The sequence below is a fragment of the Pollachius pollachius genome, assembly GCF_949987615.1.
Source record: "Pollachius pollachius genome assembly, chromosome: 19".
Classification (NCBI taxonomy): Eukaryota; Metazoa; Chordata; class Actinopteri; order Gadiformes; family Gadidae; genus Pollachius; species Pollachius pollachius.
Genome location: NC_136952.1, coordinates 428,495 through 456,467, shown reverse-complemented (window position 1 = coordinate 456,467; position 27,973 = coordinate 428,495). Strand labels below are relative to the sequence as shown.

General features: G+C 51.5%; 3 protein-coding genes across 6 annotated transcripts; 2 read left to right on the top strand and 1 right to left on the bottom strand.

Moving 5' to 3' along the window:
* The first annotated feature begins 248 nt into the window (after nucleotides 1–248).
* kctd5b (potassium channel tetramerization domain containing 5b) lies at nucleotides 249–17,520 on the top strand. 2 transcript variants are annotated; one of them, XM_079757141.1, is made up of 7 exons: nucleotides 249–528; nucleotides 7,703–7,811; nucleotides 8,170–8,261; nucleotides 8,480–8,575; nucleotides 8,779–8,883; nucleotides 12,834–12,959; nucleotides 14,730–17,520. In XM_079757141.1, exons 1-7 carry the CDS (start codon nucleotides 307–309, stop codon nucleotides 14,757–14,759), a joined length of 780 nt encoding a protein of 259 aa, XP_079613267.1. In that variant the 5' UTR covers nucleotides 249–306; the 3' UTR covers nucleotides 14,760–17,520. The 2 variants fall into 2 exon arrangements, with proteins under 2 accessions (XP_079613267.1, XP_079613268.1); XM_079757142.1 differs by lacking the exon at nucleotides 8,779–8,883.
* A 647-nt stretch (nucleotides 17,521–18,167) lies between these two features.
* On the top strand, nucleotides 18,168–24,088 carry ube2ib (ubiquitin-conjugating enzyme E2Ib). Its single transcript, XM_079757143.1, has 7 exons — nucleotides 18,168–18,462; nucleotides 19,654–19,732; nucleotides 19,834–19,917; nucleotides 20,017–20,089; nucleotides 20,243–20,352; nucleotides 21,917–21,996; nucleotides 23,351–24,088. The coding sequence occupies exons 2-7, from the start codon at nucleotides 19,667–19,669 to the stop codon at nucleotides 23,412–23,414; spliced, it is 477 nt and encodes a 158-aa protein (XP_079613269.1). The 5' UTR covers nucleotides 18,168–18,462; nucleotides 19,654–19,666; the 3' UTR covers nucleotides 23,415–24,088.
* A 63-nt stretch (nucleotides 24,089–24,151) lies between these two features.
* Nucleotides 24,152–26,797, bottom strand: LOC307090470 (interleukin-21 receptor). Of its 3 annotated transcripts, none has more exons than XM_079757131.1 (8): nucleotides 26,735–26,797; nucleotides 26,447–26,594; nucleotides 26,192–26,367; nucleotides 25,706–25,863; nucleotides 25,399–25,576; nucleotides 25,165–25,255; nucleotides 25,028–25,094; nucleotides 24,152–24,953 (listed from the first exon to the last, which is right to left on the bottom strand). In XM_079757131.1, exons 1-8 carry the CDS (start codon nucleotides 26,787–26,789, stop codon nucleotides 24,576–24,578), a joined length of 1,251 nt encoding a protein of 416 aa, XP_079613257.1. In that variant the 5' UTR covers nucleotides 26,790–26,797; the 3' UTR covers nucleotides 24,152–24,575. The 3 variants fall into 3 exon arrangements, with proteins under 3 accessions (XP_079613257.1, XP_079613258.1, XP_079613259.1); XM_079757132.1 differs by having other exon boundaries at nucleotides 24,152–24,917; XM_079757133.1 differs by having other exon boundaries at nucleotides 25,474–25,576.
* Nucleotides 26,798–27,973: the final 1,176 nt, after the last annotated feature.

The following is a 27,973-nucleotide window of genomic DNA, read 5'->3' as shown; positions in this document are numbered from 1 at the left end:
GTTTTCAGTAGTGCTTAATACAAAAATCGAATACATATTTTAATATTTGAAATACGAATACTCCAGTAAAACCTGTCAGTCACCGGAGTGGCATTGGAGCTGGCCCCGGTGTCCGTTGGAGCAGGTGTGTGAGTTGGCCAGGGTCTCCACCGTAGGAGGGGCCTCAGAGCTGGCCACGGTCTCCCGAGCAGTAGGAGTGGCCTCAGAGCCCCGGTCTCCCTGTGTGGCTCGTCGGTGTGGGAGGAACAGTTCCTCTCGCTCCTCTCATTCCTCTCAGCCTCAAAGAGCCAAGGGCGGAGAAGAGGGATGGCGGAAAACGGCTCCGAAACAAGTGGCCCCGTTCATCGGAGGTGTTTGGCTCATCCTGCCGGGGAGAATAATCACTCACCCCACGTCAGTTCATCCAAGTGGATCCGTCTGAACGTCGGGGGGACGTGTTTTCTGACCACCAGACAGACGCTGTGCCGCGACCCCAAGTCGTTCCTGTACCGCCTCAGCCAGGCGGACCCCGAGCTCGACTCTGATAAGGTACCCGCTGCATGCTAAGCTACACGAGCTAACGAATGGTGAACACTCGGTCGACTGTTTTACCAAGTTCCTCACTAAATGGAAACCCGCCAGGTTCAGATGGCCGTGAGGTAGTACTTACTTCCCTCTGACTTCGGGACATGTCAGCGATACAGAAGTGGTTTTATTGCGGTCTGTCGGTCGCACTTAGCTCGCATTCTTTGTCGCTAGCTAAGGCTAGCTGAAGCTAGATTCCTACAGTCACCGCATGACATCAACTTAATAATAAAGCATACGATATATTGTCCTAAACAATACTAGTGAGGTAAGTCCATGGCCGTAACACTGCCATTGTATTCACTAGTTGAAAGTTAAGACAGTTTCCATCACATTGGCGAACTTTTTCCTGTAGCAATTTCACTGCAGTCGCCTGACGTCCGGGGACGGAGGTCTGTCTGCTGGGGTCGGAGGTCTGTCTGTCGGGGTCGGAGGTCTGTCTGTTGGGGTCGGAGGACCGTTTGTTGGGTTCGGAGGTCTGTCTGTTGGGGTCGGAGGTCTGTCTGTTGGGGTCGGAGGACCGTTTGTTGGGGTCGGAGGACCGTTTGTTGGGGTCGGAGGTCTGTCTGTTGGGGTCGGAGGACCGGTTGTTGGGGTCGGAGGACCGTTTGTTGGGGTCGGAGGACCGGTTGTTGGGGTCGGATGACTGTGTGTTGTGGCCGGAGGTCTGTCTTTTGGGGTCGGAGGTCTGTGTTGGGTCAGAGGTCGGTCTGCTGGAAGTCCTTACAAAGGTTAACATTATTATTATGACACGTTGCACCCTAGCAATATCTAATGTATCTGTTCGTGCAGGTCACGGTGAATCAAGGGGTCTACTCGACCTTTCCACGGCGATGTATTGCTTTGCTACTGGGACAGTACCACTGTTAAAAAACAACAACACCTCAATAAGTGAGGAAGACTTTGCTCAATAGTGAGTTGTGCTCACGGTCAGGAGCGGGGGGGATGAGGTCACTCGTCCGGCTCCATGGCTGCATTGGATGATAATCAAGCGCGTGTCGTCTCTCAGAAAACCTCTTCTCATATCGGACATGGATGTAGGCCTATCGGGTCCATTTGCATTGTGTTTTTGTTCAGACGTTTTCTTTAATTCCTTTACCTACCATATTATTGGTTCATTCATTTCTCGTATCCACTGTTAATCTATTTGCCCCATATACACTTTGCGCCTACGGTGGTTTTGCATTCAAATTTTAATGCAAATCTTCTAATCCCTCACTAATCACTATCGCTTCAAATCTATGTGAAACTTTAAAAGGAAATTCTAATCCTTCTTTTTGAGTGCATACCCTCTGTTTGTTTGGTCTTTGGGCTGAACGTTTAGTCTGGGAAGTTCTCATGATGTGGTTTATTGCAGTTCACAATCTATAAAATATCCATACCTATGTTTTAGCCTCACACAAGGCAAAATCTAGAAGTTAAATTGTGATCAGATCATTGATGGTTCTGTGCCTGGGTCTCCTGGTTTGAGGGGTGCAGCATTGTGCTTCCCAGCCAAGGAAAGGAGGGGTTCAGGCCTCAGTCATGCAGGCTGGCGTGCCTCAGAAGGACTTTTGAGGAGAGACTACATTATTCATGTTGTTGACTGAAGCCTGTTATACACATTCAGGCAGCCCAGGGAGAAGGTAGGGGAAAAGCACTCTGGGAAATGCCCATGAGATACTAATGTGTGTCTATATATATATATAAAGGCGGATGCAACTAATCCAGTAACGTTTAGGGTGGTATTCTTTTAGAAAGGATCTGTGTGCGTGTCCGTGTGCGCTAAGTCTTAAAGTTCTTGACATCCGGACTAAATATTGTGTATATTATCATGTAACTCCAGACCTCCAACACAGACCGAGAGTCACTGAATTGGGAAAGCCAGCTCTTTGGGATTCTGAAGACGCATCAATGTTTCAAGCATTCCTTCACATAGAATCCGGCTCTGCTCACGTCAAAGGCCTCATGTTCATCGCTCTGCATTGGCTGGTTTGAGATCTTCCTGTCTGTGGCTTCTAAGAGCGTTGTGGTGGCATTTAGTGATCCTGGGTTTGCATTGTAGCCCCATCATGACAGAGCGCTGTGGGAGGAGATCATCCTTTATGGAAATGTTCTCTCACTTCCTGCACCCAGCCGCTCCATTCGCCACACAATGGCAGAGGAGGTGCCACTCAAACCTGACCCTCACCTGGTGTCACTCAAACCTGACCCTCACCTGGTGCCACTCAAACCTGACCCTCACCTGGTGCCACTCAAACGTGACACTCACCTGGTGCCACTCAAACCTGACCCTCACCTGGTGTCACTCAAACCTGACCCTCACTTAGTGCCACTCAAAGCTGACCCTCACCTGGTGTCACTCAAACCTGACCCTCACCTGGTGCCACTCAAAGCTGACCCTCAACTGGTGTCACTTAAACCTGACCCTCACCTGGTGTCACTCAAACCTGACCCTCACCTGGTGCCACTCAAACCTGACCCTTACCTGGTGCCACTCAAACCTGACCCTCACTGTACTCACCTGGCATTTTGTTCACCAAAACCAACCAGTAAGACTGGTTTAACCTAGTGCTTGACGGCTCAAATCTAGTTCCTCTTGCATAGTGGAGAATCCACCCTCTTATTTTCGAAGTAAATAATTTACATTAAACTTCTTCTCTCTCCCTTGATTTATATCGGCACTTTCCTGGCCAGCATTTATTACCTACTCTCCTGCAAAGCTTTGAGACTCCTTTACTGCCTCTCATAACAGGAAAGCTTTTAGGGCACCCCTTAAAAGCAGAACGTTCATCCATTGCCTGAAACATTCATTTGTCATAAATTGTTCAGTATCAGTTGTGTGTGTGTGTATGCCTCGGCAGAAGGAAGCATGGTGCTTCAAAAAGCCCTGTTCACGTCAGGCCTGCATTACCGTAAAAAGAAACCTTCAATATTTTGAAGTGTGAGCTGGCCCCAGGTAACGTAGTCCCGGAATGATCAGTGTATTATTTAGAGAGCCAGAGGCTTCTGGAGGATGCTATTAACGCTCTCCTCCGAGGACGTGGCTCGCCTCCACTGGGCTAAGTAACGCTGGTCATGTGACCCGAGATGGAGTGAGGACACAGCCTCCTGCCTCGGCTGTCTGTTGGGGGCCATCCCAGCTGGGGGGCGTCTCAGCTGGGGGTAGAGCTGGGACATTCATCGTAATTCATTTCTTTTTTTTTAAGGTAAAATATCAACATGGCAACATACCCTGAAAAAGTGAGTGTGTAGAGTTAGCCTAAAGTCTGGGGCAACCAGAACGGCAGCACCACACATTTATTCCAACATCTTAAACTGAGGCAGGCAGACGAGTGGGAGATGTGTGATGTTTATTTAGCTTTTGTTAATCATTGCTATTATTTAGATAAAATAATATAAAAATATATATATTTGTAATTTATAGGAAAGAAAACGATAATTGGGAGATTTTATTTTGTGGCCAAATGGCCCCGCCCTTGCTCGAGGGCGTAGCTCCGTCCCACTGCTGTATTTGCTGACCATATTTGATTAGAAAACCACAAGGCCGGCATAGCATTCAGCCCTGTCCTCAATGGAATATTGAAAACAACGATAACGTGATGGAATCTGCACGGGTCTACAGATCAGGGCTGTTGGGCATCATTGGTGTTTCCTGTTGGGAGAAGAAGATACATGCATGCATACATACATGCATGCATACATACATACATACATACATACATACATACATACATACATACATACATACATACATACATACATACATACATACATACATACATACATACATACATACATACATACATACATGGATTTTGGTACGTTAGCTGAACGGTTTATATGAGTTTGATGTTGCGATTATCCATAAGAACTGATGATTCCTACCCTTTGACAAACTACCACATGACGTTCAATGGCTCCTGATAGTCCCAATTGAATATTCTGAAGGTTTTAATCGGTGGATTAAGTTAAAAGATTTAAGTCAGGCTAAATAAATCTCCCAAGTTCCTAATTCGTCTTTGTTATGATCATCATAATCCTGCACGTCCATTGTCAGACACAATGAAATGGGAACCAGCTGGCAGTGTAACCTCTCCCTGATGGCCAGAGGGGCTCCTCTCCTGGGGCCCCTGCTCCTCCTCCTGGGGCCCCTCCCCCTGCTCCTCCTCCTGGGGCCCCTGCTCCTCCTCCTGGGGCCCCTCCCCCTGCTCCTCCTCCTGGGGCCCCTGCTCCTCCTCTCCGGGGCCACTCCCCCTGCTCCTCCTCTCCGGGGCCACTCCCCCTGCTCCTCCTCTCCGGGGCCACTCCCCCTGCTCCTCCTCCTCCTCTCCGGGGCCACTCCCCCTGCCCTGCTCCTCCTCTCCGGGGCCACTCCCCCTGCCCTGCTCCTCCTCTCCGGGGCCACTCCCCCTGCTCCTCCTCTCCGGGGCCACTCCCCCTGCTCCTCCTCTCCGGGGCCACTCCCCCTGCCCTGCTCCTCCTCCTGGGTCCCCAGCGGGCCCCTGGTTGCCCTGCTCCCCAGCGGCTCCCGGTGCTTCCTGCTCCCCAGCCGTCGGTGCTCTGCCGGGCCCCTGGGGCCGCCTCTTGTTCTTCATTAGACAGTTTCCTCTGTGTGTCCGCATCGCTCCGAGCCATGCCCCCATCACCACCCCCACCAGCGGGGGGAAACAGGGTCACTCGCTCTGAAATATCGGGGTGTGCTTGACCTTTAGTCTCATGAATCCTCTCCATGTCTTCCGTTCCACCCAGTTGGCCTCACTCCCAGATGGCCTCGCTCCCAGTTAACGCTAGTTTCCCAGTAACGGGCTCCTCGGTTAAGCCTTCAGCTTATGGAAGTGTGTGGTCGCAGGGGTCCCCGTAGTTCAGGATCTTTACCCTCCATGCAGGGGTCCCCGTAGTTCAGGATCTTTACCCTCCATGCAGGGGTCCCCTTAGTTCAGGATCTATACCCTCCATACAGGGGTCCCCGTAGTTCAGGATCTATACCCTCCATGCAGGGGTCCCCGTAGTTCAGGATCTATACCCTCCATGCAGGGGTCCCCGTAGTTCAGGATCTATACCCCCAATGCAGTGATCCCCGTAGTTCAGGATCTATACCCTCCATGCAGGGGTCCCCGTAGTTCAGGACCTATACCCTCCATGCAGGGGTCCCCATAGTTCAGGATCTATACACGATGAAGGTGCAGTTTTTATTGCTATTCTAGGAACAGAATGCGTGTTGTAATTGAAGCACAACGCCCGTGGTTAGCGTGCAACTAAACATCCTATGGATCAGGTATTCACATCCACTGGATGGGGAGAGGCTGTGATGGAGGCTGGTCTATGGGGTCGGCTTAGCTCAGGAGGTAGAACAGTTGTCTTGTAACTGAAAGGTTGGTAGTTCGATCCCCAGCTCCTCCTAGCTGTGTGTTAACGTGTCCCTGAGCAAGACACTAAACCCTAACTGCTCCTGACGAGCTGGCTGTCGCCTTGCATGGTTGACTCTGCCGTCAGTGTGTCAATGTGTGTATTAGCAGATGTAAGTCGCTTTGGATAGAAGCGTCTGCTAAATGCCTTAATTGTAATTGTCTATGAAAACTTCCTTGGGCCCATTGATGGTTTCCTTTTTATACAACCAAGTTGTTGAGCAACGTCTGCTCCAACTAACCTGAAGTCTTATTAATTGAAGCTATGTCACCAACATGACGCACAGGATGAGGACTCTAAACAATATTCTGATCTGTGAGTTCAAAGACGCCTCTTAACCAGCATAAGTTACCAGTCTGAACAACTCAATAACTCTAAATGACAGACGGCCTCCCTGTTGGACTTATGGTAGAAGGGGTGTGCCCAGTGACCTATAGCATTAGAAGGCTACCCGGCCGATGGGACACTCTGTGCAGGTATCAGGTGGATCGTTGTCCCTCCTCGGGACGCCCAACAGTCAAAGACTTGGCTGTCAACCTGTATTCAGAATCTAACAAGTAGCTCCTGTCCAACTCTTTCCTTGGGAAAGACATTAGTTGGGCTGCAGCCTGGGGAGGTGACCTGTTCCGCCGCGGCCCTGCTGTAATCGTGCTCTATTTGGGTCCCTAAATGTAGGCCCATCTTCATTGGCTTTAGTTCTCTACACCATCAGAGGTGTAAGGAACAGACTCGTAGCAATATGACGAAAATAGAACTCAATTGGGTTCCTGTGAGGTATTTGTGCCATTGAAAGGAGGTCATCCAGTCATGAGGGTTTTAGAGAATTGGAACAGAATATTCTCATTACTACTACGATTAATGGAGTTTGAGCAGAAGACCACATCAGTCTTTCAACAGAAGTGGTGTTGGCTCACCCTCTTATTTACTGATATTTCTAGATCACCGATGGAGACACACAAAGGTTGATGTGGATCCACAAATCTTTGCACAAAATAGGATGTTTTAGTGTTTCTACAAACTCATTCCAGCACGTAGGAGGTCAAGCTGGTTTCATTTGAGTTTGTTTCCACACGACAAATGTGCCAATGTGCCAACCCAGTTCTCACCCAGCGCTAACGTGCTCACCCAGCGCTAACGGGCTCACCCAGTGCTATCCCAGTGCTAACGGGCTGTCCCAGTGCTAACGGGCTCACCCAGTGCTAACCCAGTGCTAACGGGATCACCCAGTGCTAACGGACTTAACCCTTGCAGGCTGAGCTGCACACCGCAGACCGCCCTCATTTGTGCGCTGAAACAGAGTGACGTCTCCCGGCATCCCTCTTGGATTCAGCCCCAGTCTGTCCCCAGTCTGGAGTGTTCTGCTCCAATTGTTTCACCCTCTCCTGCTCCCATGAGGTGAAGACCTTGGGAATAAGGAATGGCCAGTGTCTGTGGAGGAATGGGAATAAGGAATTCCCAGTGGCTGTGGAGGAATGGGAATGCCCAGTGGCTGTGGAGGAATGGGAATGTAAGCCAGGTCCTCTGGGAATAGAGTGTGCTTTAAATGGTTATGTTCTCCCAGATGATGGGGGCTGCAGTGCTGTTGGCTCATGTTGAGATCAGCGGGGGGGGTTGGCTGTAATCACAGCCCGTTCAGGCTGTGATCATGTGTCATTAAGCCAAAGCCCTTTGCTAAAGGTGCACACACTTCTGTTGTAGCTGATGTTTATCTGTTGTAATCCAAGTGATTTCTTTTTTGTTCTTTGGTCAGGATGACACCGGGGCGTACCTCATCGACAGAGACCCCACGTACTTCGGCCCAGTGCTCAACTACCTGAGGCACGGAAAACTGGTGCTCAACAGAGACCTGGCAGAGGAAGGTAAGCTCCGTCGGTCAGACAGCACGCCATCTGGCCTCTGACACACGGGATGAGCACCTCGGAGGAGGGAACCTCGCCCCAAGGCCTTCCTCCCCCTCCCTAAGGCCTTCCTCCCCCTCCCTAAGGCGTTCCTCCCCCTCCCCAAGGCCTTCCTCCCCCTCCCCAAGGCCTTCCTCCCCCTTCCCAAGGCGTTCCTCCCCCTCCCTAAGGCCTTCCTCCCCCTCCCTAAGGCCTTCCTCCCCCTCCCTAAGGCCTTCCTCCCCCTCGCTAAGGCCTTCCTCCCCCTCCCTAAGGCCTTCCTCCCCCTCCCTAAGGCCTTCCTCCCCCTCCCTAAGTTGTTCCTTGCGTCTCTTTCCAGGAGTGCTGGAGGAGGCGGAGTTCTACAACATCCCGTCGCTCATCAAGCTGCTGAAGGACACCATCCGGGAGCGGGACTGCAGAACCTCGCAGGTGCGGAGAACGCTCGGAACAACAGATATTAGAATGAGTGGCAGGTGGAAGTCGTGTTTCCTCTCTCCGGACTCCAGCTGAGCAGTGTGGCCTGTTCCCTCTCAGCGGCTCCGTTCCAGAGAGGGTGATGTTCCCTCTCAGCAGTCCCTCCTCCAGAGAGGACGTGTGCCTGAGGCCCTCTGTACCCTCTGGCCCTGATGTTCCCCTCTGCCCCCCAGGCCCCGGTGAAGCACGTGTACCGGGTGCTGCAGTGCCAGGAGGAGGAGCTCACCCAGATGGTGTCCACTATGTCCGACGGCTGGAAGTTTGAGCAGGTAAAGGCTGGAGCCCCTGTAACCCCCCCCCACCCCACCCCTCATCTGCTTCGCCCGCCCCCACTGGCCCCGCCCACCTAATCCTGCATTTGGGAAATTAAAATATTAAGCGACGGGGTTCAACCAAACGCAGCAAGTCATTTCTTTCTGTGTTCGCATACGTGATGCGGGCATCGCTCCTGTGCTCTGATTGGTTGTTGCAGCTTGTCAGTATAGGCTACGGGCCCGCCCACCAGTCAGAGTTTCTGCTGATTGTGTCGAGGGAGGTGAGGGGAGAGGCGCCCGCTCTGCCAATCGCCAGCGGACAGGTGTGTCCTCCCTCCGTCCCGGCTGGGCGCTGCATGGTCCCTGTGTCCGCCTCACCCCCCCCCCCGCCCCCTCTGTGTGGGGGTCCCTCCCACCCCCACCCCCCCCCCCCCCCCCCGCCCCCTCTGTGTGGGGGTCCCCACAACGCTCACTCATTCATTCTCTCATTTTTAAGTTATTGTCGGCGTTTGTGTTTTCTGCTCATTTGAGTTTATTTTATTTTGAGGCAGGAGCCTGGCGCCTTAGCTCTGCTTTCTGCTAGCGCCTTAGCTCTGCGTTCTGCTAGCGCCTTAGCTCTGCTTTCTGCTAGCGCCTTAGCTCTGCTTTCTGCTAGCGCCTTAGCTCTGCTTTCTGCTAGCGCCTTAGCTCTGCTTTCTGCTAGCGCCTTAGCTCTGGGTTCTGCTAGCGCCTTAGCTCTGCTTTCTGCTAGCGCCTTAGCTCTGCGTTCTGCTAGCGCCTTAGCTCTGCGTTCTGCTAGCGCCTTAGCTCTGCTTTCTGCTAGTGCCTTAGCTCTGCTTTCTGCTAGCGCCTTAGCTCTGGGTTCTGCTAGCGCCTTAGCTCTGCTTTCTGCTAGCGCCTTAGCTCTGCGTTCTGCTAGCGCCTTAGCTCTGCGTTCTGCTAGCGCCTTAGCTCTGCTTTCTGCTAGCGCCTTAGCTCTGCGTTCTGCTAGCGCCTTAGCTCTGCTTTCTGCTAGCGCCTTAGCTCTGCTTTCTGCTAGTGCCTTAGCTCTGCTTTCTGCTAGCGCCTTAGCTCTGCGTTCTGCTAGCGCCTTAGCTCTGCTTTCTGCTAGCGCCTTAGCTCTGCTTTCTGCTAGCGCCTTAGCTCTGCTTTCTGCTAGCGCCTTAGCTCTGCTTTCTGCTAGCGCCTTAGCTCTGCGTTCTGCTAGCGCCTTAGCTCTGGGTTCTGCTAGCGCCTTAGCTCTGCGTTCTGCTAGCGCCTTAGCTCTGCGTTCTGCTAGCGCCTTAGCTCTGCTTTCTGCTAGCGCCTTAGCTCTGCGTTCTGCTAGCGCCTTAGCTCTGGGTTCTGCTAGCGCCTTAGCTCTGGGTTCTGCTAGCGCCTTAGCTCTGCGTTCTGCTAGCGCCTTAGCTCTGCGTTCTGCTAGCCCCTTAGCTCTGCGTTCTGCTAGCCCCTTAGCTCTGCGTTCTGCTAGCGCCTTAGCTCTGCGTTCTGCTAGCGCCTTAGCTCTGCGTTCTGCTAGCGCCCTAGCTCTGCCTCCTGCTAGCACCTTAGCTCTGCGTTCTGCTAGTACCGTAGCTCTGCCTTCTGCTAGCGCCTTAGCTCTGCCTTCTGCTAGCGCCTTAGCTCTGCGTTCTGCTAGCGCCGTAGCTCTGCCTTCTGCTAGCACCTTAGCTCTGCCTTCTGCTAGCACCTTATCTCTTCGTTCTTCTAGCAACTTCGCTCAATGTTCTTCTTGTTTCAAAAAGACGTTGTATTCTGGAAGTTCGACAGACAACAATTTCACAGCGAAGTCTGTGCACAGCTTGGTCCTCTCGTATTATAAATCCAAACTTGTTCGTCCAAGTCGATGAAACGGGTGATAAATCGTCTCCCGCTGGTCGGAGGAACGGACGTCGACTGTGAGGGCGTGCTGCGAGAACCATTTGTTAGTTCAGGATTATTTCAAAACAAATTTATTATACATTATCATGGTTTGAAGTAACTCAATTACATGAAAGATATATTTTTAGTCATTAGCTGTCATCATTTACATGTTATTTTCAAACAAATAAATTTGTTATAACACATATTTTATTGGATTTACACAACAGTGAGAACAACCAGATATCCCAGGTCAGGTCAGTGTTGTCGTTCTCCGGTTATGGCAGAGCTTCAGTGTGAGGCGCTCACACCCCAGACAGAGGGTTATCTTTACTCTTCATGAATGTACAGATGGATGGTATACCAAAAAGGACGTGTTTATACTGCACAATGTGGCCAAAGAAGGGCTGTGACTCAGTGAGTTGGGGAGTTGGTGACCTACTGAAAAAGTTATTGGAGCAAAGCAGAGTATGTTAGACTTGGGCCCTGAAGGCAGAAGGCATGTTTACTGGTCCCTACTGCTGGACCAGAGACTGAACCAGTCCCTACTGCTGGACCAGAGACTGAACCAGTCCCTACTGCTGGACCAGAGACTGAACCAGTCCCTACTGCTGGACCAGAGACTGAACCAGTCCCTACTGCTGGACCAGAGACTGAACCAGTCCTTACTGCTGGACCAGAGACTGATATTGTAATAGTAAAGAGCGGGAGGGGGGGGAGAGAGAGAGTAAGACTCCCTGCAACAACAAGGCTCAGGTTGAAGTGGCTAATGAGCAGGTGCATGTCTGAACATGTGTGTGTGTGTGTGTGTGTGTGTGTGTGTGTGTACGTACACAACCTTACTTCGCACATTCAAAGTTGACAACATTTAGTCCAGTGGAGTGAGAATTGTTTTTTTATTTTTATAATCATGTTCTTTGTTTTCTTCCTTTCGTTATATAATGATTAATTATATACCTGTTGGATTGTTTTGGGGCTGTGGATGGGCGGAGCCCTCGGTATGACCCGGGGACTGCAGCGGCCTCCAGGCCTGAGGCTCCTCACGGCCTCCAGGCCTGAGGCTCCTCACGGCCCCCAGGCCTGAGGCCCCTCACGGCCTCCAGGCCTGAGGCTCCTCACGGCCTCCAGGCTGAGGCCCCTCACCGCCTCCAGGCCTGAGGCTCCTCACGGCCTCCAGGCTGAGGCCCCTCACCGCCTCCAGGCTGAGGCTCCTCACGGCCTCCAGGCCTGAGGCCCCTCACGGCCTCCAGGCCTGAGGCTCCTCACGGCCTCCAGGCCTGAGGCCCCTCACGGCCTCCAGGCCTGAGGCTCCTCACGGCCTCCAGGCCTGGAGGCTCCTCACGGCCTCCAGGCCTGAGGCCCCTCACGGCCTCCAGGCCTGAGGCTCCTCACGGCCTCCAGGCCTGAGGCTCCTCACGGCCTCCAGGCTGAGGCCCCTCACCGCCTCCAGGCCTGAGGCCCCTCACCGCCTCCAGGCCTGAGGCCCCTCACCGCCTCCAGGCCTGAGGCCCCTCACCGCCTCCAGGCCTGAGGCCCCTCACCGCCTCCAGGCCTGAGGCTCCTCACCGCCTCCAGGCTGAGGCCCCTCAGACCCTTGTGGTCCTCACTGACCAGAGCGTCCCACCTTCTGATGGGAGATCAGGCTTCTCGTGACACTGTCAGGGGGTCCCACGGACTTTAGAAATGACTCCATAAAGGGTCTCGATCCGTGTGTTTCCGGTTCGACAGTTGGCTCCATTCATGCGTTGGGCTTTAAGGGTAAACCGTTTGGATTTGTTTTTGGTTCCCATTGAATGACACATTATAAAGGGGCCCTTTATCCATTGCTAGGTTCCTAGGAATGGTTTAGTGTATCTACTCTAGATCCTTCCCTTGCTCTGTATGAATTGTAAAGTCCTTTACCCTGAGAAGATCTTTTAAAGTGTCTAGGGTGCAGGTTATATCAACAGCCACCCATTGGGCTCTCCTCTTCCATTTTCTTCATCAACATTTATGGTTTCCATCTCATGCTTCGCTTTTTCAATCAGACTCCCCCCCCCCCCCCCCCTGTGTCCATGGTTCCACTTCTATGGTTGTAGCTCTCTCTCTCTCTCTCTCCCTCTCTCTCTCTGTCTCCCTCTGTCTCTCTCTCTCCCTCTCTCTCTCTCTCTGCCTCTCTCCGTCTGTCTCTCTCTCTCTCTCTGTCTCTGCCTCTCTGTCTCTCTCTATCTCCGTCTGTCTCTCTCTCTCTCTGCCTCTCTCTGTCTCTCTCTCTGTCTCTGTCTCTGGCTCTCTTTCTCTCTGTGGCTCTCTCTCTCCCTCTGCTCTCTGTCTCAGCCTGACTGTTTCTCTCTCTTTGTCTCAGCCTGTCTCTCTGTGTCTGTCTGTGTCTCAGCCTGTCTCTCTAAGCCTGTCTCTCTCTCTCTCTCCACAGCTGGTCAGCATTGGTTCGTCCTATAACTACGGCAACGAGGACCAGGCGGAGTTCCTGTGTGTCGTTTCCAAGGAGCTCCACAACCAGTCCTACGGGCCCAACAGCGAGCCCAGCGAGAAGGCAAAGGTAGGTCTGACAAGTCCTATGGGCCCTTGAACAGGCCCCTGAGAGTAGCCCTGGTTCAAGGGCCTTGAACAGGCCCCTGAGAGAAGCCCTGGTTCAAGGGCCTTGAACAGGCCCCTTAGAGTAGCCCTGGTTCAAGGGCATTGAATAGGGCCCCTGAGAGTAGCTGTGGTTCCAGGCCCTTGAATAGGGCCCCAGAGAGTAGCTGTTGTTCCAGGCCCTTGAGGTGACATCATACTCCTCTAGGTGGATCCCAGGCATTGAAGCAATAGATTATCGCTTGGCGAGGGATCGCACTGTATCAAAGCATGTGTGTGAGGGTGTTTTTAAATGTAATTAGTGTGGTTGCTACTGCAAGCACATCTACTGTTCTTAAGTTTTCTTTATTCCCTTTGCCGGTTTTTTGTGCAGTTAACAGCTTCTGCATACTTTCTGCTACAGAAACCTTTCAACTATCAAACCGTCCAGCTCTTTAACGACATGATGGCTATCTCTCTGCGTCTTTCAACTCTTTCAACTTTTTAAACTATTAACCTTTTCTGCTTTTTTATTTTTTTACAATGTAGGTCAATGCCTTCTGAAACTTCAACTACCTCAGACATCTTAACTTGGTCAATTTTCAAAGTTAACCTTCATTCAAACCATTTAACAAATCAATACACTTATCTGAAAACCAAATTTCGATTTCCTTTTATACTTTTTTCAGAATCACAGTTTAAGTTCCATATCGGCTTAGTTTTCAGTTGGTCTGATGGATTTACGCTGAGGTTAGAGCGCGGCGGACGTGCAGGCGGTGTTGCCAGATAGGGCGCTTTTTCCCATCTAAATGGACAGCGGTGACGCTAGCGGTGATGTTAGCGGTGATGTTAGCGGTGACGTTAGCGGTGAAGCTAGAGCGGTGACGCTAGCGGTGATGTTAGCGGTGACGTTAGCATTTTAGCAAGCACACTCTGGCAGTTCATTCTATCATGTTCTCTCCTTGTTCCTTCACCTCCTCGTTAACTCACTCCTGCTCTGCTGCTGCGCTGCATGCTGCTCAGAGTGAGGAAGAGGAGGAGGATGTGAGACGAAGGCCTCTGGTTCAGGGGTTTGGGTCTAAATGGTGAGCGCTCCTCCCTGAGTTAGAGCTCCTCCTCCAGCCCTAGACGCTCCCATAGCCCCTCTGCTACTGGTGGAAGGGATCCCATTAGAGCCTTAGTGACTGATGCTGATCAGTAGAAGGACCGCTGAAACCACCTGCTGTCATAGGCTGACACCAAGGGGGTGTGTCTATAGGCTGAAACCACCTGCTGTCATAGGCTGACACCAAGGGGGTGTGTCTATAGGCTGAAACCACCTGCTGTCATAGGCTGACACCAAGGGGGTGTGTCTATAGGCTGAAACCACCTGCTGTCATAGGCTGACACCAAGGGGGTGTGTCTATAGGCTGAAACCACCTGCTGTCATAGGCTGACACCAAGGGGGTGTGTCTATAGGCTGAAACCACCTGCTGTCATAGGCTGACACCAAGGGGGTGTGTCTATATAGATCAAACCACAAGCTTCCCAGCTCTGACTCATAGTAATCACTACTATTTATTTATTTATTTATTACTGCACACGCCATTAGAACAAATAATCCTTTTAAACGTGCAATCCCCCTCTTTGCCCCCACCTTCATAGTCCCCCCTGTGTGTGTGTTATTTTCAGTATGATTGTTGTTATTTTGCTGTAGTATCTATAGGGTGTTCTCCCCTGTTCCTATTGGACGGCCTTCTGAACGTCTCCTCCACAGATGCTCCAGGAGCGAGGCTCCCGCATGTGAGTCAGTATTACGAGGAGCCGGAGACCCAGGCAGAGCTTCCCCAGGGACCGGATGTCCGGAGCCGCTCAACGGGGGTGGGGGGGGCATTTGCTTCTGTTTCCTACCATTGTTTTTATTTTTTATTTTAAATCCTTGATGTAAATAACTCTTTACTATTTGGTGCCTGTATAGTTGACTGGGGTTTATTATTTTCTCTCAAACCAAACGATAAGTTGTGTGCGGATGGTTTATGTTTTCATGCTACAAACGGATTGACTGAGGGGGGGTCAGATCCCCCAGCCAGGGGCCCCAGCCAGGGGCCCCAGCCAGGGGCCCCAGCGCGTCCCGCCTCCTCGCGGTCTGTATGAAGGGATGGCTCCTAGGTGAGGGGGGCATCAGCACACTCGGCTGTTCCCGATCATTCTGCATGAGGAATGGTTCTGTTCCCGGCTCCCCCCGTGGTGCGGTCGCTCTGCGGCCCCGGAGTGCTTCTGGGGGCCGCTAGCTCCAGGAACGCCCGCCCCATTTAAACAAAGTCAGCCCTGCCAGTAGGTCTAATTCAATAAGTCTAACTTCTCATTCCTAAACGTGGAATAAATAATTCCCTTCTAGAAGATGGAGCCAGGTCCTCTTTGAGGAGCGCTGGTGGTTTCGGTGTTCCGAGGGCGGAACATCCCTGACCTTGTAGCCTGGAGGTCACCAAAGGGCAGGAAGGTTGCAGGATGAAGGCGAACCAACTTGTTGTCCTTTTGGTTTTCAGCTTTGAGTCTTCCTCGTGTTCAGAAAACGTGTTTCAGTGGGTTTTAAAAGTGTCTTTGTTGTTTACCCTGACCCCACCTGCTCCCTCTTCCATGTTGGAGGGACGTTTGGCTCCTTCACTGACTTCTGTATTCGTCAGAACCAAGTTTACTTCTTTAGTCCGAGGGAACACAGGTTTCATCACGGTTTATTTTTTAGGTGTGTTTGGGGGGGGGGGGTGTTTTTGTGTAAAAGTTGTAGGGGGTTTGAACTGTACAACAGACAGAGGTGAAGGAATATTTGTTCATATCCATGGTTTTGTCATGTACATATGTCCAATATTAATATTTAACTCATAAAACTGCACGTTTTGTACACTGTATAGGAAGCACAACTTCAAGTCGAAGTTGTTTATACTGGAACTTTAAAAGCTAGAAACTCTTGGAACATTTTGGACTCCTTTTTCGCGTTGTTTGTAAAGGAATTTTAGACCTTTAGAGATCTGCAAGTTAGTAGTAAAATGGCTGACATGGACTATAATTTATTTTACAAATAATCTGCCTGGAACGTGTTTTGATATCCTTTAACAAAGATTAGCCTTGGCTGTATAAGAAATGGACTGTTAAATTTAAGGGGTGCCAGAGAGATATGGCAGTGTGACACATCAGGAAGCATCTGAACTCACCGCTCTGCAGTGGAGACGACACCGCACAGCGATGGGACCTGCACTCGCACACTGCATTGTACAACACATTTTTTTACATCGAGAGCCGTTTTCGCTTTCAAGAGTTGTTTTGACTGTTGGTCTTTTTTATTTTATTCACAAATAACCCGATAGTGATGCCTCCTCCGCCCCAACGACCAAACCCCAACGTCTTACGTATGCTCTACAGACTGATGAGTGTCAGGGATGTGCGTTTGTTTCTGCTGGCATATTATGTGTGTATACCGAATTGTTAATGCGACACCAACCTTTTACTCGGTACACTTACTCACTTGACAAATACACGTTTATATATTAAGAGACACTTCTAAGGAAGCATGTTTTTGTACACACCAACATCTTTCCAACACAAACACAAAGGGCTTTCAAAATGGTACATTTGAGGTGTGGGTTTTTTGTTTCAAACCTGCAAATGGTTGAATCAAAATGAAGTCTATTTCCTGCCAGAGCTGGCTGTTTACATTTAGCTGTAGTATTCTGAAGCCTTCCAATTAAACTGTCTTGCACTCCTTCACATAACATTACATAGTCTGACTTGTTTGATATCAACTCCCTTCCCAATCCATATTGACCCAACATTTACACATCTTATCCATATATCTTATACCTTCATATTAATCAAGCAATTACCTTATGGCCTGGGTGCCGCAGACAATCTCATTTTTCAAAAGCTTGGTCAGTAAGTGAAGTTCTGAGGACCAAACCCGGTGTGTTGCTTGTGGGCGTCGTCCATGGAGGTCTAGACCTGCTTCCAGGTCTGGTCTGATCTAGGAACCCTGGTCTGGGCTCCTCACAGCGCCTCGGGGGTCCTGACATCGTGGTGGTCTGCTCACCATCGTAAACAATTGTCTATAATAATGTTATTTGATATCAAACGTGTGGCCTAATAATTGTACGTGGCCGGTTTACTTTTTGGAATAATGCGATGGATTAATAAACCGCAGGCCACTAACGCATGATAGACGAGCGACCAACTTGTAATGGAGGAAATGAATGTCATTTTATTCTCAATATGATGCATATTAATGTGTAATGTTCTCATATCACAACATCACTTATAACTTCTATATGATCTTATGCAATGTTTAAATTTTTAAAATAAAGTGTTGCTGGGGTCAAGGGCGTAGGAACCGGGGGGGACGGAGGGGACGTGTCCCCTCCAATATCGGAGACAGGCGCATTTGTCCCACCTAAAAATCATACCGGATCTGTCAGGTTTCCGATATGTGTCCCCCCCGATGTTGAACTCATTCCTACGCCCCTGGCTGGGGTAGATCTTAGGTCTTGCATAAGGTTAACCCAATAAAACATAAATCTATATTTTTGTGTGTTGATCATTGCCCTAGACCGATCATTAAATCGTAACTTTTTAATGTTTGAAATGTTGACGGTAAAATGCATCCGTCGATTGAGCGCAAGAGATGCGCTTTGCATCCATCGTTAATTTGAGACCAAAACAATTTAAATAGCGACACCTGGCGGCCGAGGACAAGTCATGTCTAAGTCGCCTAGATAAATGCCTGATTAAATATTTCTCTGTCTAGTTTGTTCTCAATGAAGGGTGTACAATAGAATAAATCAAAGTACATTTTTATAAAGGACATGCTTAGTGACTCCTCAATTCTTTTTAGCGATTTTTACATGACATACTAATTCATTTTAAAGAAAGTAAATTTCTTTGTTTATTGGTATAAGATAAATAAGAAAAAGGTATAGCCTAAAAGCGATGACTCCAGTTCCTAGATAATGTATTTGTATTATTGTACTATTGTAAAGATAATGTCCGGGAGATAAAACACCATCACGCATAGTCCGCTGGAAGAAGCACCAGACGAAATGTGGAGAGTATTTTTTATGAGGGCATTTTTATTCTATGACAACAATTGATATCATTTTTAGGTCGTTTTTCCTATAGTATATGTCCACATTGTATGCTTCACGATGCGCATGTGCGCCGCTAACTCATTTCTTGCGGAGCTTCACCGATAGTCCACTGGACTCGAGTGGGTTTAAAACACATGAACATCTAATATCTGATCCACACATTCAAAACCCAGCCCACAGGTCTCGATCTATGGATGCTTAAGTCCCGATCTATGGATGTTTAGGTCGCTGCTGGAAGACGGAAGTCGTGCACCATTCCTCTGTTCTCCGCTCTTCGGTGTTTCTTCAGGAGGGAAACTTTGCGAGCTTTCACCCGATCGGCGCACGATTACTTCATTTATCCTTATACACGCATATCAACTAAAGAAACGCTGAAAGGTGAGCGCAGTTCTATGTCGCTTCAACATGTTGAAAGCGTCCTTTTCAGATGTTTAATTTCGTTTTTATTTGCGCCATTTCTCTACTTTAGCCAATGCGTAAATGTGCGCCTTTTAGCTCCGTGGTTCTTTGTCCTTTACATCCCGGTGGTCCTTAACGTGACAGTCATTCCTAGCGAATGTCAACATGAGGGAGAAATGCAACAAAACGCACTCGAACACAAAGTTCGCTCTCCACCGATCGTCTTTAGTTGGGGTTCGTGCTTCAGGCCGCATACGGCGCGCCAAGGGATCTGGCGCACATGAGCTAGTTAGCTTAGCCTTTAGCTGCTGAATCTAAGGTAATGGTTCGCAAAACGCGTCCGACCGGTGGTTATAGTTAATCTACATGAATGATGGGTCTTCATTACTTTAAGACATGGCCTAAGTTAAAAGCCTCCTAGCGGGGTTCCTTTGGTAAATGTAAGATGTTTGGGTAAGCTAGCTCATCACTTAGCTCCTGCGTTAGCCGTTGGCGCAGACCTCCAGGTTCCAGGAGACTCGGACCTCCAGGCTCTAGGAGGCTCAGGTTGTAACTCCGGTTTCCACAAGGAACTTAAATCGTGTTTTCGACATCACTCGCTCACATGTAACCAAATGAGGTCGGATTGCACACGGCATGTAACGTTTAACGAGACATGCAAAGTGGGTGGGAAATGGCTTAGCAGTAATTAAGTTGAGTCCGTCTGCTATATGGATAGAGATGTTAAAGAAATGCGAATAGGTCCAAATGTTTAACAGTTGGCCACTTTCAGGTTGATGAATGGCTGAGGGAATCATCCGTCAACTTACAAATGGCTGCAGCCACGTTATAGCCAACTTGTTGCTTTAAGTCCAGATTCACTACTTTCTAATAATCACCCCCAACATTAACGTTTCGGGAATATCCCTGCAATAGGACTATAGGATAATGTCATCCAGATGATACGAACTTGAGGTCGACTAGGTTTCTTTACCAAAATGCTTGAGTAGTGGTCCCCACTTTTGATCGATCATTATGGATGTCGGCTGTCCTCTGCAATTACCGATGCCGGTTCGAACCAAGAAGGTTTTTCTATTTCAGTGAAACATGGCAGCCTCAGGGATAATGTTCTCTCAGGACAACGTGTGTTTCCTCTGTTAACATCTTAAACGTCGCCTGTATTCCCTGCAGGAGTCTCACAAGAATGTCTGGCATTGCACTGAGCCGCCTTGCCCAGGAGCGCAAGGCGTGGCGTAAAGACCATCCTTTTGTAAGTGGCGACCACAACATACTCGCTGTGTGATGTTCTGATCCTTCACTCCACCAGGCTTCAGGAGGTGTAAGTCATTGTACCTGTGGTTCACTTTGCAGGGATTTGTAGCTGTTCCGACAAAAAATCCAGACGGCACGATGAACCTGATGAATTGGGAGTGCGCCATTCCTGGCAAGAAAGGGGTAAAGTCCCTTCTGGGTTATGCTTTACACTAACGTTGCCACAGAGTGGATCTGGGAGCGGTGCTGACTTGTTGTTGTTCCTTTGGGCGGTGTCTGCAGACGCCCTGGGAAGGCGGGCTCTTCAAGCTGCGTATGTTATTCAAAGATGACTACCCCTCCTCACCGCCCAAATGTAAGTCACCTTCATCTTCAATGTAGCCCGTGGTTTCTGAAGCACACAGCTGGTGATTTTCTGGTTCTGGGACCTGCCGTCCCGTTCTGGGTCCAGACGACAGCCCGTTGCTTCAGCGCCGACCTCTGACCCCTATGGGCTGCTCTGTTGCAGGCAAATTTGAGCCCCCCCTGTTCCACCCCAATGTCTACCCGTCAGGCACAGTGTGTCTCTCGATCCTGGAGGAGGACAAGGACTGGAGGCCGGCCATCACCATAAAGCAGGTGAGACAGTCCCTTCCCCCCCCTTCCCCCTTATGACATCAGAAGTGGGCGTGTCCACCTGGATGTGTGCTGGATAGATCGGTCTACCAGCCTAGCCAGTGGACTGTAGCAAACGTTGCTCATCTATCCGTCACATCTAGTGCCCCTTTTCCAACGTCAGTCCCAGCTCAACTCGGCCGTCATTTTTTGCGTTTCGATCGCCAAAATCTGGTGCCTGGTGCTATTTTAGTCTCACCTCCGTTGAGGTGAGACTAAAGAGAGCTGATACTTTTGTGTGACGTAAACAGGCTGCTGGCCACTGATTGGCCAGAGAGTGATGTCCGAGCCTGACACCCGACCACAGGTGTTGCCGAAAATGCAATCCCCGTCTGAAATCACAGCCCTCTATGTGTTGGAGCAGTGTTTATATCATATTGTCACAAGTTGAGCAACGTATCACAGAAAGTGATGTGTAAGATTTCTTCTTCTGATGAAAAGAGGGTTTATAGTTTATAGCAGCGTTTATATCATCACAAGATGAGCAACTTGTCACAGAAAGAGCTGTTACATTATATAGGCGACCCACAATGTAAAATTTCACGTTCACGATAATGAACTACAAGGGCACTAAAATACGTAATAGTTTACAAGTCATACATGTATGCATGATGTGACCCCAGAAAGCACAGACGAAATAAGAGAGAGCGCGCTCACGCGGAGAGGGGGTGCGGTTTCAGACGGGGATTCCACCAGCATCTTTAAATTCTAGCATCAGCGTTCAGTCAACAATAGTGATTGATTATTGAACACGGCAGAATCAGTGCGCAAGAACACGAGATGGACCGTGACGGAGGTTGAGCCGCTCCTGTGCGTAGCCCTCTCTGTTAACGTGTCGAGTGGATAAGCATGTGCAGATTCGCGCATGCGTGCTATGCGACCCGCCCACGTTGAAGAGGTACTATTGTAGATGGGAACACGACGGGCCTGGAACCAAACCAAGTCATGGCGAGTAGAGCTGGTACTGTCGGTGGCAAAGAGGCATAGGTGGACAAGCCCACTTATGATGTCATAAGGGGCAGATTTTCTCCATTACGGCTAATCACACTCACACCTGGTGGCCAGTCAGGGGACCTTTGACCTTCCACTGAGACTGCTCCCAGAGGCAGACGACCAGACCCTCCTCCCCTCCTCTCCTCCCCTCCCCTCCTCTCCTCTCCTCCCCTCCTCCTCCTCTCCTCTCCTCCTCTCCTCTCCTCTCCTCCCCTCCTCTCCTCTCCTCCTCTCATCCTCTCCTCTCCGCTGACCTCACTTTTTGGGATCTTGGTGTACTTGAAGGACGTGAGGGAACACAAAAAGCCTATCAGTGACTTCATGATTCGAGAAGGGACAATCTCCACAGGGGAATATATTGTATATTCCATCACGTGTTTGCCATCAGCCATGCAGTGTAGTTGATTTTCACCGAATGCTTCAAACACTGGAACCAAGATGAAGAACGGCAAAAGCATACGGAGCAAAGATTTCAGCAAACGTTCGTAGACCAAAACGTGTGAAATCCCTAAATAAAGAATCTCTTTTCTTTCAGATCTTGTTAGGCATCCAAGAACTGCTAAACGAGCCAAACATCCAAGACCCAGCCCAAGCAGAGGCCTACACGATCTACTGGTGAGTGCTCTTTAACCAGGACCCTTACGGTATGAGACCTACACGATCTACTGGTGAGTGCTCTTTAACCAGGACCCTTAAGGTATGAGGCCTACACGATCTACTGGTGAGTGCTCTTTAACCAGGACCCTTAAGGTATGAGGCCTACACGATCTACTGGTGAGTCGTTTGTTCTATTTGTCTCTAACTCATGCTCCAATCTTTCATCGATCGATGTGGATGCAACATGGGATGTATAATGCATCGCTGCAGCAACATTTTAGATGATTGCAATGAGTTTTGCTCGACAGCGGCCGTCCTTATCCCACCTCTTGCAAACCCACCCCCCTAAACCCCTCGTTGATTCTACTCCTCCTCCTCCTGATATACAAATGTGGAGAAATGACCTGTGAGAAAACCGCTAGTCCGACTCCAGAAGGTTCCTCCAGTCAGTGTTCCTATAGTCCGACTCCAGAAGGTTCCTGCAGTCAGTGTTCCTATAGTCCGACTCCAGAAGGTTCCTCCAGTCAGTGTTCCTATAGTCCGACTCCAGAAGGTTCCTGCAGTCAGTGTTCTTATGGTCCGACTCCAGAAGGTTCCTCCAGTCAGTGTTCCTATAGTCAGACTCCAGAAGGTTCCTCCAGTCAGTGTTCCTATAGTCCGACTCCAGAAGGTTCCTCCAGTCAGTGTTCCTATAGTCCGACTCCAGAAGGTTCCTCCAGTCAGTGTTCCTATAGTCCGACTCCAGAAGGTTCCTGCAGTCAGTGTTCCTATGGTCCGACTCCAGAAGGTTCCTGCAGTCAGTGTTCCTATGGTCCGACTCCAGAAGGTTCCTCCAGTCAGTGTTCCTATAGTCCGACTCCAGAAGGTTCCTGCAGTCAGTGTTCCTATAGTCCGACTCCAGAAGGTTCCTCCAGTCAGTGTTCCTATAGTCCGACTCCAGAAGGTTCCTCCAGTCAGTGTTCCTATGGTCCGACTCCAGAAGGTTCCTGCAGTCAGTGTTCCTATGGTCCGACTCCAGAAGGTTCCTCCAGTCAGTGTTCCTATAGTCCGACTCCAGAAGGTTCCTCCAGTCAGTGTTCCTATAGTCCGACTCCAGAAGGTTCCTGCAGTCAGTGTTCCTATAGTCAGACTCTAAAAGTGTTTCTTGTTTCTTTCTCTGCTGAGCCTCGTCGCTCCGCGCTACGCAATGAATCATCCTCCTCCTCCTCCTCCTCCCCTTTTGTTCTCCTCCTCCTCCCCTTGTGTTCTCCTCCCTTTGTGTTCCTCCTCCGCCTCCTCCCCTTGTGGTCCTCCTCCTTGTGTTCCTCCTCCTTGTGTTCCTCCTCCTCCTCACCTTGTCCTCCTCCTCACCTTGTCCTCCTCTCCCCTGCAGCCAGAACCGGGTGGAGTACGAGAAGCGAGTGCGAGCACAAGCCAAGAAGTTCTCCCCGTCATAGAGGCCACAGAGCGGGGGCCACAGAGCGAGGGGCCACAGAGCGGGGGCCGCTGCTGTTACTGAATGTGCTCCTACCACATCTGGACTCAAGGACTTCTATTTAAACTCCACACACACATCCTGTGCCATTTACCTGACCGTTCCTCTCATTTACCTGACCGTTCCTCTCATTTACCTGACCGTTCCTCTCATTTACCTGACCGTTCCTCTCCGCCGGCTGGCCCCTCGAGCTGGGACCTCCCCTGGAGCTGGTTGGGGCCCCTGGCTCTCTTCAATCATGGTTTATTTCTTTGCGGTCTCATCAACGTGTCGGAGTACGGCGGTCCCAGGAGACTTCAGGCTTGTAGTTTTTTGCTTTTGTTTCACAGGGTCTGTTCCTTACTCCCCCCCCCCCCCCTGTATATTCCAGGATTTTATTGTAAAATTTGCTATAATTTCATTGTCAGTATTCCGACTGCTGTATAATGAATGGCACTTTTATACTGTGGTATGTCCCTAGTGTCTCCAGGGGGCGCTGTGGACTCCTCTGGGCAGGTTTTCTATTCAGCATGCTGTAATATAAGATAGAATCTGCTGCCTTGTCTTTTGTTACGAGTGTTTGCTCTATAGCAGACTTTATGTTTATATGGTGCTTTGTTCATGTACGTGTTGGAGTAAATAAACTGTTTCTACAAAGTTATTGATCATCTTTATTGAAATACTTATTGATCACAAAGAAACCAAAGCGGACGAGGAGGAGGAGGAGAACCCTATAGTGGGAGGAGGAGGAGAACCCTATAGTGGGAGGAGGAGAACCCTCTAGTGGGAGGAGGAGGAGAACCCTCTAGTGGGAGGAGGAGGAGAACCCTCTAGTGGGAGGAGGAGGAGAACCCTATAGTGGGAGGAGGAGGAGAACCCTATAGTGGGAGGAGGAGGAGAACTCTATATTGGGAGGAGGAGGAGAACCCTATAGTGGGAGGAGGAGAACCCTCTAGCGGGAGGAGGAGACCCGGTTCTCGTGGTTGTGGTAGGCCACTGCGACCCTCCTGAAGGAGCCTTCTGGGGTGCTGATTCCAACCTGGGGGTCTAGAGGGTCTGGGGGGTCTAGAGGGTCTAGGGTGTCCTGGGGGTCTAGGGGTCTGGGGGGTCTAGAGGGTCTAGGGTGTCCTGGGGGTCTAGGGGTCTAGGGGTCTGCGGGGTCGCTCAGGGTGCAGTTGGTGTTCCTGTAGCCCCCCCCACCCCACTCGCCGTCCTCCTGGGGGTCTAGAGGGTCCTGGGGGTCCTTGGGGTCTAGAGGGTCCTGGGGGTCCTGGGGGTCCTTGGGGTCGTTCAGGGTGCAGTAGGCGTTCCTGTAGCCCCCCCCGTCCTCGGAGCGGGGGCTGCAGTGCCAGCAGCCTGAGTCCTCCTCGGGGCCGCTCTCAAGGGCCCCCTTCCCGTCGGGCCCCGGGGCCCTCCCCCACATGTCCACCGGGACGTCAACGGGCGCGCTGAGGACGGAGATCAGGGCGGCGTCCTCGGTCTCCATCTGCGCCGTGACGGGGGGGGGGGTCACTGCCAAGCTCTACACACACATACACTCATTAGGGTGCGTGTGTTGTGTGCGTGTGCATGTGTGTGTGTGTGTGTGTGTCTCACCTGGCGGTGTTCGGTCAGGGGGGAGAAGCGCAGCACAGGTGTGGGTATGAAGGTGCGTTTCCTCATCCTGCGAAACAGGAAATCATATTGGTGCCGAAGGGCAGAGGGAACGCGTTCAGAGACGGAGGAGCCCTCACCTCAGCAGAGGAACGGAGATCAGCAGCAGCAGGACGGGAGTCAGCAGGCACACAGCGAGGATCAGCCCCACGTCCGGACTGGCTACCCCGCCTGGGATAAGAGAACCAAGCATGTGCATCTATGTGCAGTGGATCAACATACAACACCATGTATTCCTGTGAGGAAGTGGACATTCACACACTGCAGATTGATCTGAGAGTTAATCAGCCCCCAGGCTAGCAGGGGGGGGGTACCATGAGGGGCAGGACCAGGATTTCTCCAGCGGCTCTCCTGGGACCAGGGGCTCCATTTGCCCCAGTAGTATGTACCTCCTGTAGGAGCGCTGCGCACGCGGGCCGCGTACTGTGCCCCCGCCGCCAGATCCCCCACGCCCAGCACCAAACTCCTCTGTACCGCAGAAAGAGATTTAGGCTGAAAGACAAAAGGATGAGATGATGAGAGACGCTGCCAGGGGCCACCAGGAGGTCACATGGTTCTGTCCGGGGGCCCCAGGAGCTCTGTACGTGGGTAGAAAGGGTTTCAGCAGACTGCTGTCCTTACGGCCATGTATTGGTCCTCCCGTTCCAGCCGGACCTCGTACTGGAGACCATCCAGGAGGTAGAAGTTAGGCAAATACGCCTCGTAGCTGCTGAGCCAGCTAAAGAGGAGCTCGCTGGAGTTGAGGACCACGGCCAGCTGGCTGGGGGCGATGGGAGTGACTGGCCGACGCACCAGTAAGGATCCCCAGTTAGTGACAGGAAGAATAGCACCGTAGAAACAGAATGGAACCGTAGAAACAGAACAGAACCGTAGAAACAGTGAAATGTATTTATATTAATTTATATTTATATGCTGTAGGTGAGACCTAGACCGGAAACTGGCAGATTTCGAAACTACACGCAAACAAATGAGGTCCGCTTGCTCTCTGCTCCCCGTGAGGACTCCCCCGAGGAACCCCCCCATTAGGCTCTGAAGTCTCACAGCCGCCTTCAAGGGGCAATGGTTTTAATTGTTTAATGAACATGGTCTGTGCTGGTTCTGACTTACTGTTGTTCTTGGGGTAGTAGTACTCCTCCAGCACCTCACAACAAGGCGGTGTGGGACAGGGGTCGTGGCAGAGGTCGATCTTGAACTGGACATCCCCAAAGGTTGTTTTGTCGGGGCTCTTGAAGAGGCAGGAGGAGCGGTTCTCCTTGTGCGTCAGCAAGCAGCGGTCCGTCCTCCTGCAGGACCACCAGGGACAGAGGAACCGTTAACGTCGGCCGAGTTCTCCTCTGGGAGACTGACGGTGCGCTGACACACATTTTTAACTTGTAGTCGACCATAACATCTCTGGAGAAGTTCAGCCAGGAGGAGCCGTTGGGGGGCCGCTGGTCTGGGGGGGGGGCCCTCAGGGAACAGTTGATGGTGTACAGGTAGTCGTTCTCACATTCCAGCTCCCAGACCCGTCCTAGAACACATTTAACATCTCAGTCATCAGACTGAGATAACTCTAACCCAACCCAGCATCCAGGACCGCAGCCTCCAGGGAAAGAAATCACGATAAGTAAATACTCTATAAAACCCCATCCTTGTTAAGAAGAAGCCAACCTGAGTCAGAGACCAGCGGAGAGAGCAGCAGCAGCAGGGCCGTCAGACACAACATCGCTCCACTCTAACCTCCAGCGTCTGGCCTGGAGGCGTAGTTATCAGGCCCTGCAGACAGGCTGGTGGGAGGGGCTTCAGCTACACCAGCTGACATCTGGGTGGGCGGGGCTTCAGCTTCAGCAGCTGACATCTGGGTGGGCGGGGCTTCAGCTTCACCAGCTGACATCTGGGTGGGCGGGGCTTCAGGACAACACCCAGGTCATGGAGTACAGGGCCTGGACATACGGGGGCCTGGAGGTCAGGGCCTGGAGGTCAGGGGGCCTGGAGGTCAGGGGGCCTGGACATACGGGGGCCTGGAGGTCAGGGCCTGGAGGTCAGGGGGCCTGGAGGTCAGGGGGCCTGGACATACGGGGGCCTGGAGGTCAGGACCTGGAGGTCAGGGGGCCTGGAGGTCTGGGGGCCTGGAGGTCAGGGCCTGGAGGTCAGGGCCTGGAGGTCAGGGCCTGGAGTTCAGGGGGCCTGGAGGTCAGGGGGCCTGGAGGTCAGGGCCTGGAGTTCAGGGGGCCTGGAGGTCAGGGCCTGGAGGTCAGGGCCTGGAGTTCAGGGGGCCTGGAGTTCAGGGGGCCTGGAGGTCAGGGAGCCTGGAGGTCAGGGAGCCTGGAGGTCAGGGAGCCTGGAGGTCAGGGCCTGGAGGTCAGGGGGCCTGGAGGTCAGGGGGCCTGGAGGTCAGGGCCTGGAGGTCAGGGCCTGGAGGTCAGGGGGCCTGGAGGTCAGAGCCTGGAGGTCTGGGGGCCTGGAGGTCAAGGCCTGGAGGTCAGGGCCTGGAGCTCAGGGCCTGGAGGTCAGGGGGCCTGGAGGTCAGGGCCTGGAGGTCTGGGGGCCTGGAGGTCAGGGCCTGGAGGTCAGGGGGCCTGGAGGTCAGGGCCTGGAGGTCTTGGGGCCTGGAGGTCAGGGCCTGGAGGTCAGGAGGCCTGGAGGTCAGGGGGCCTGGAGGTCAGGGCCTGGAGGTCTGGGGGCCTGGAGGTCAGGGCCTGGAGGTCTTGGGGCCTGGAGGTCTGGGGGCCTGGAGGTCAGGGCCTGGAGGTCTTGGGGCCTGGAGGTCAAGGCCTGGAGGTCAGCACTACATCCCTTCCACGTCCCTCATCAGACTCCCGGCAGCAGAAGCCTCAGCTTATTTCAGCATATTTAGCGCTATTAAATAATAATGTAAACGCTACACATATACTTTATGCTACATCCACA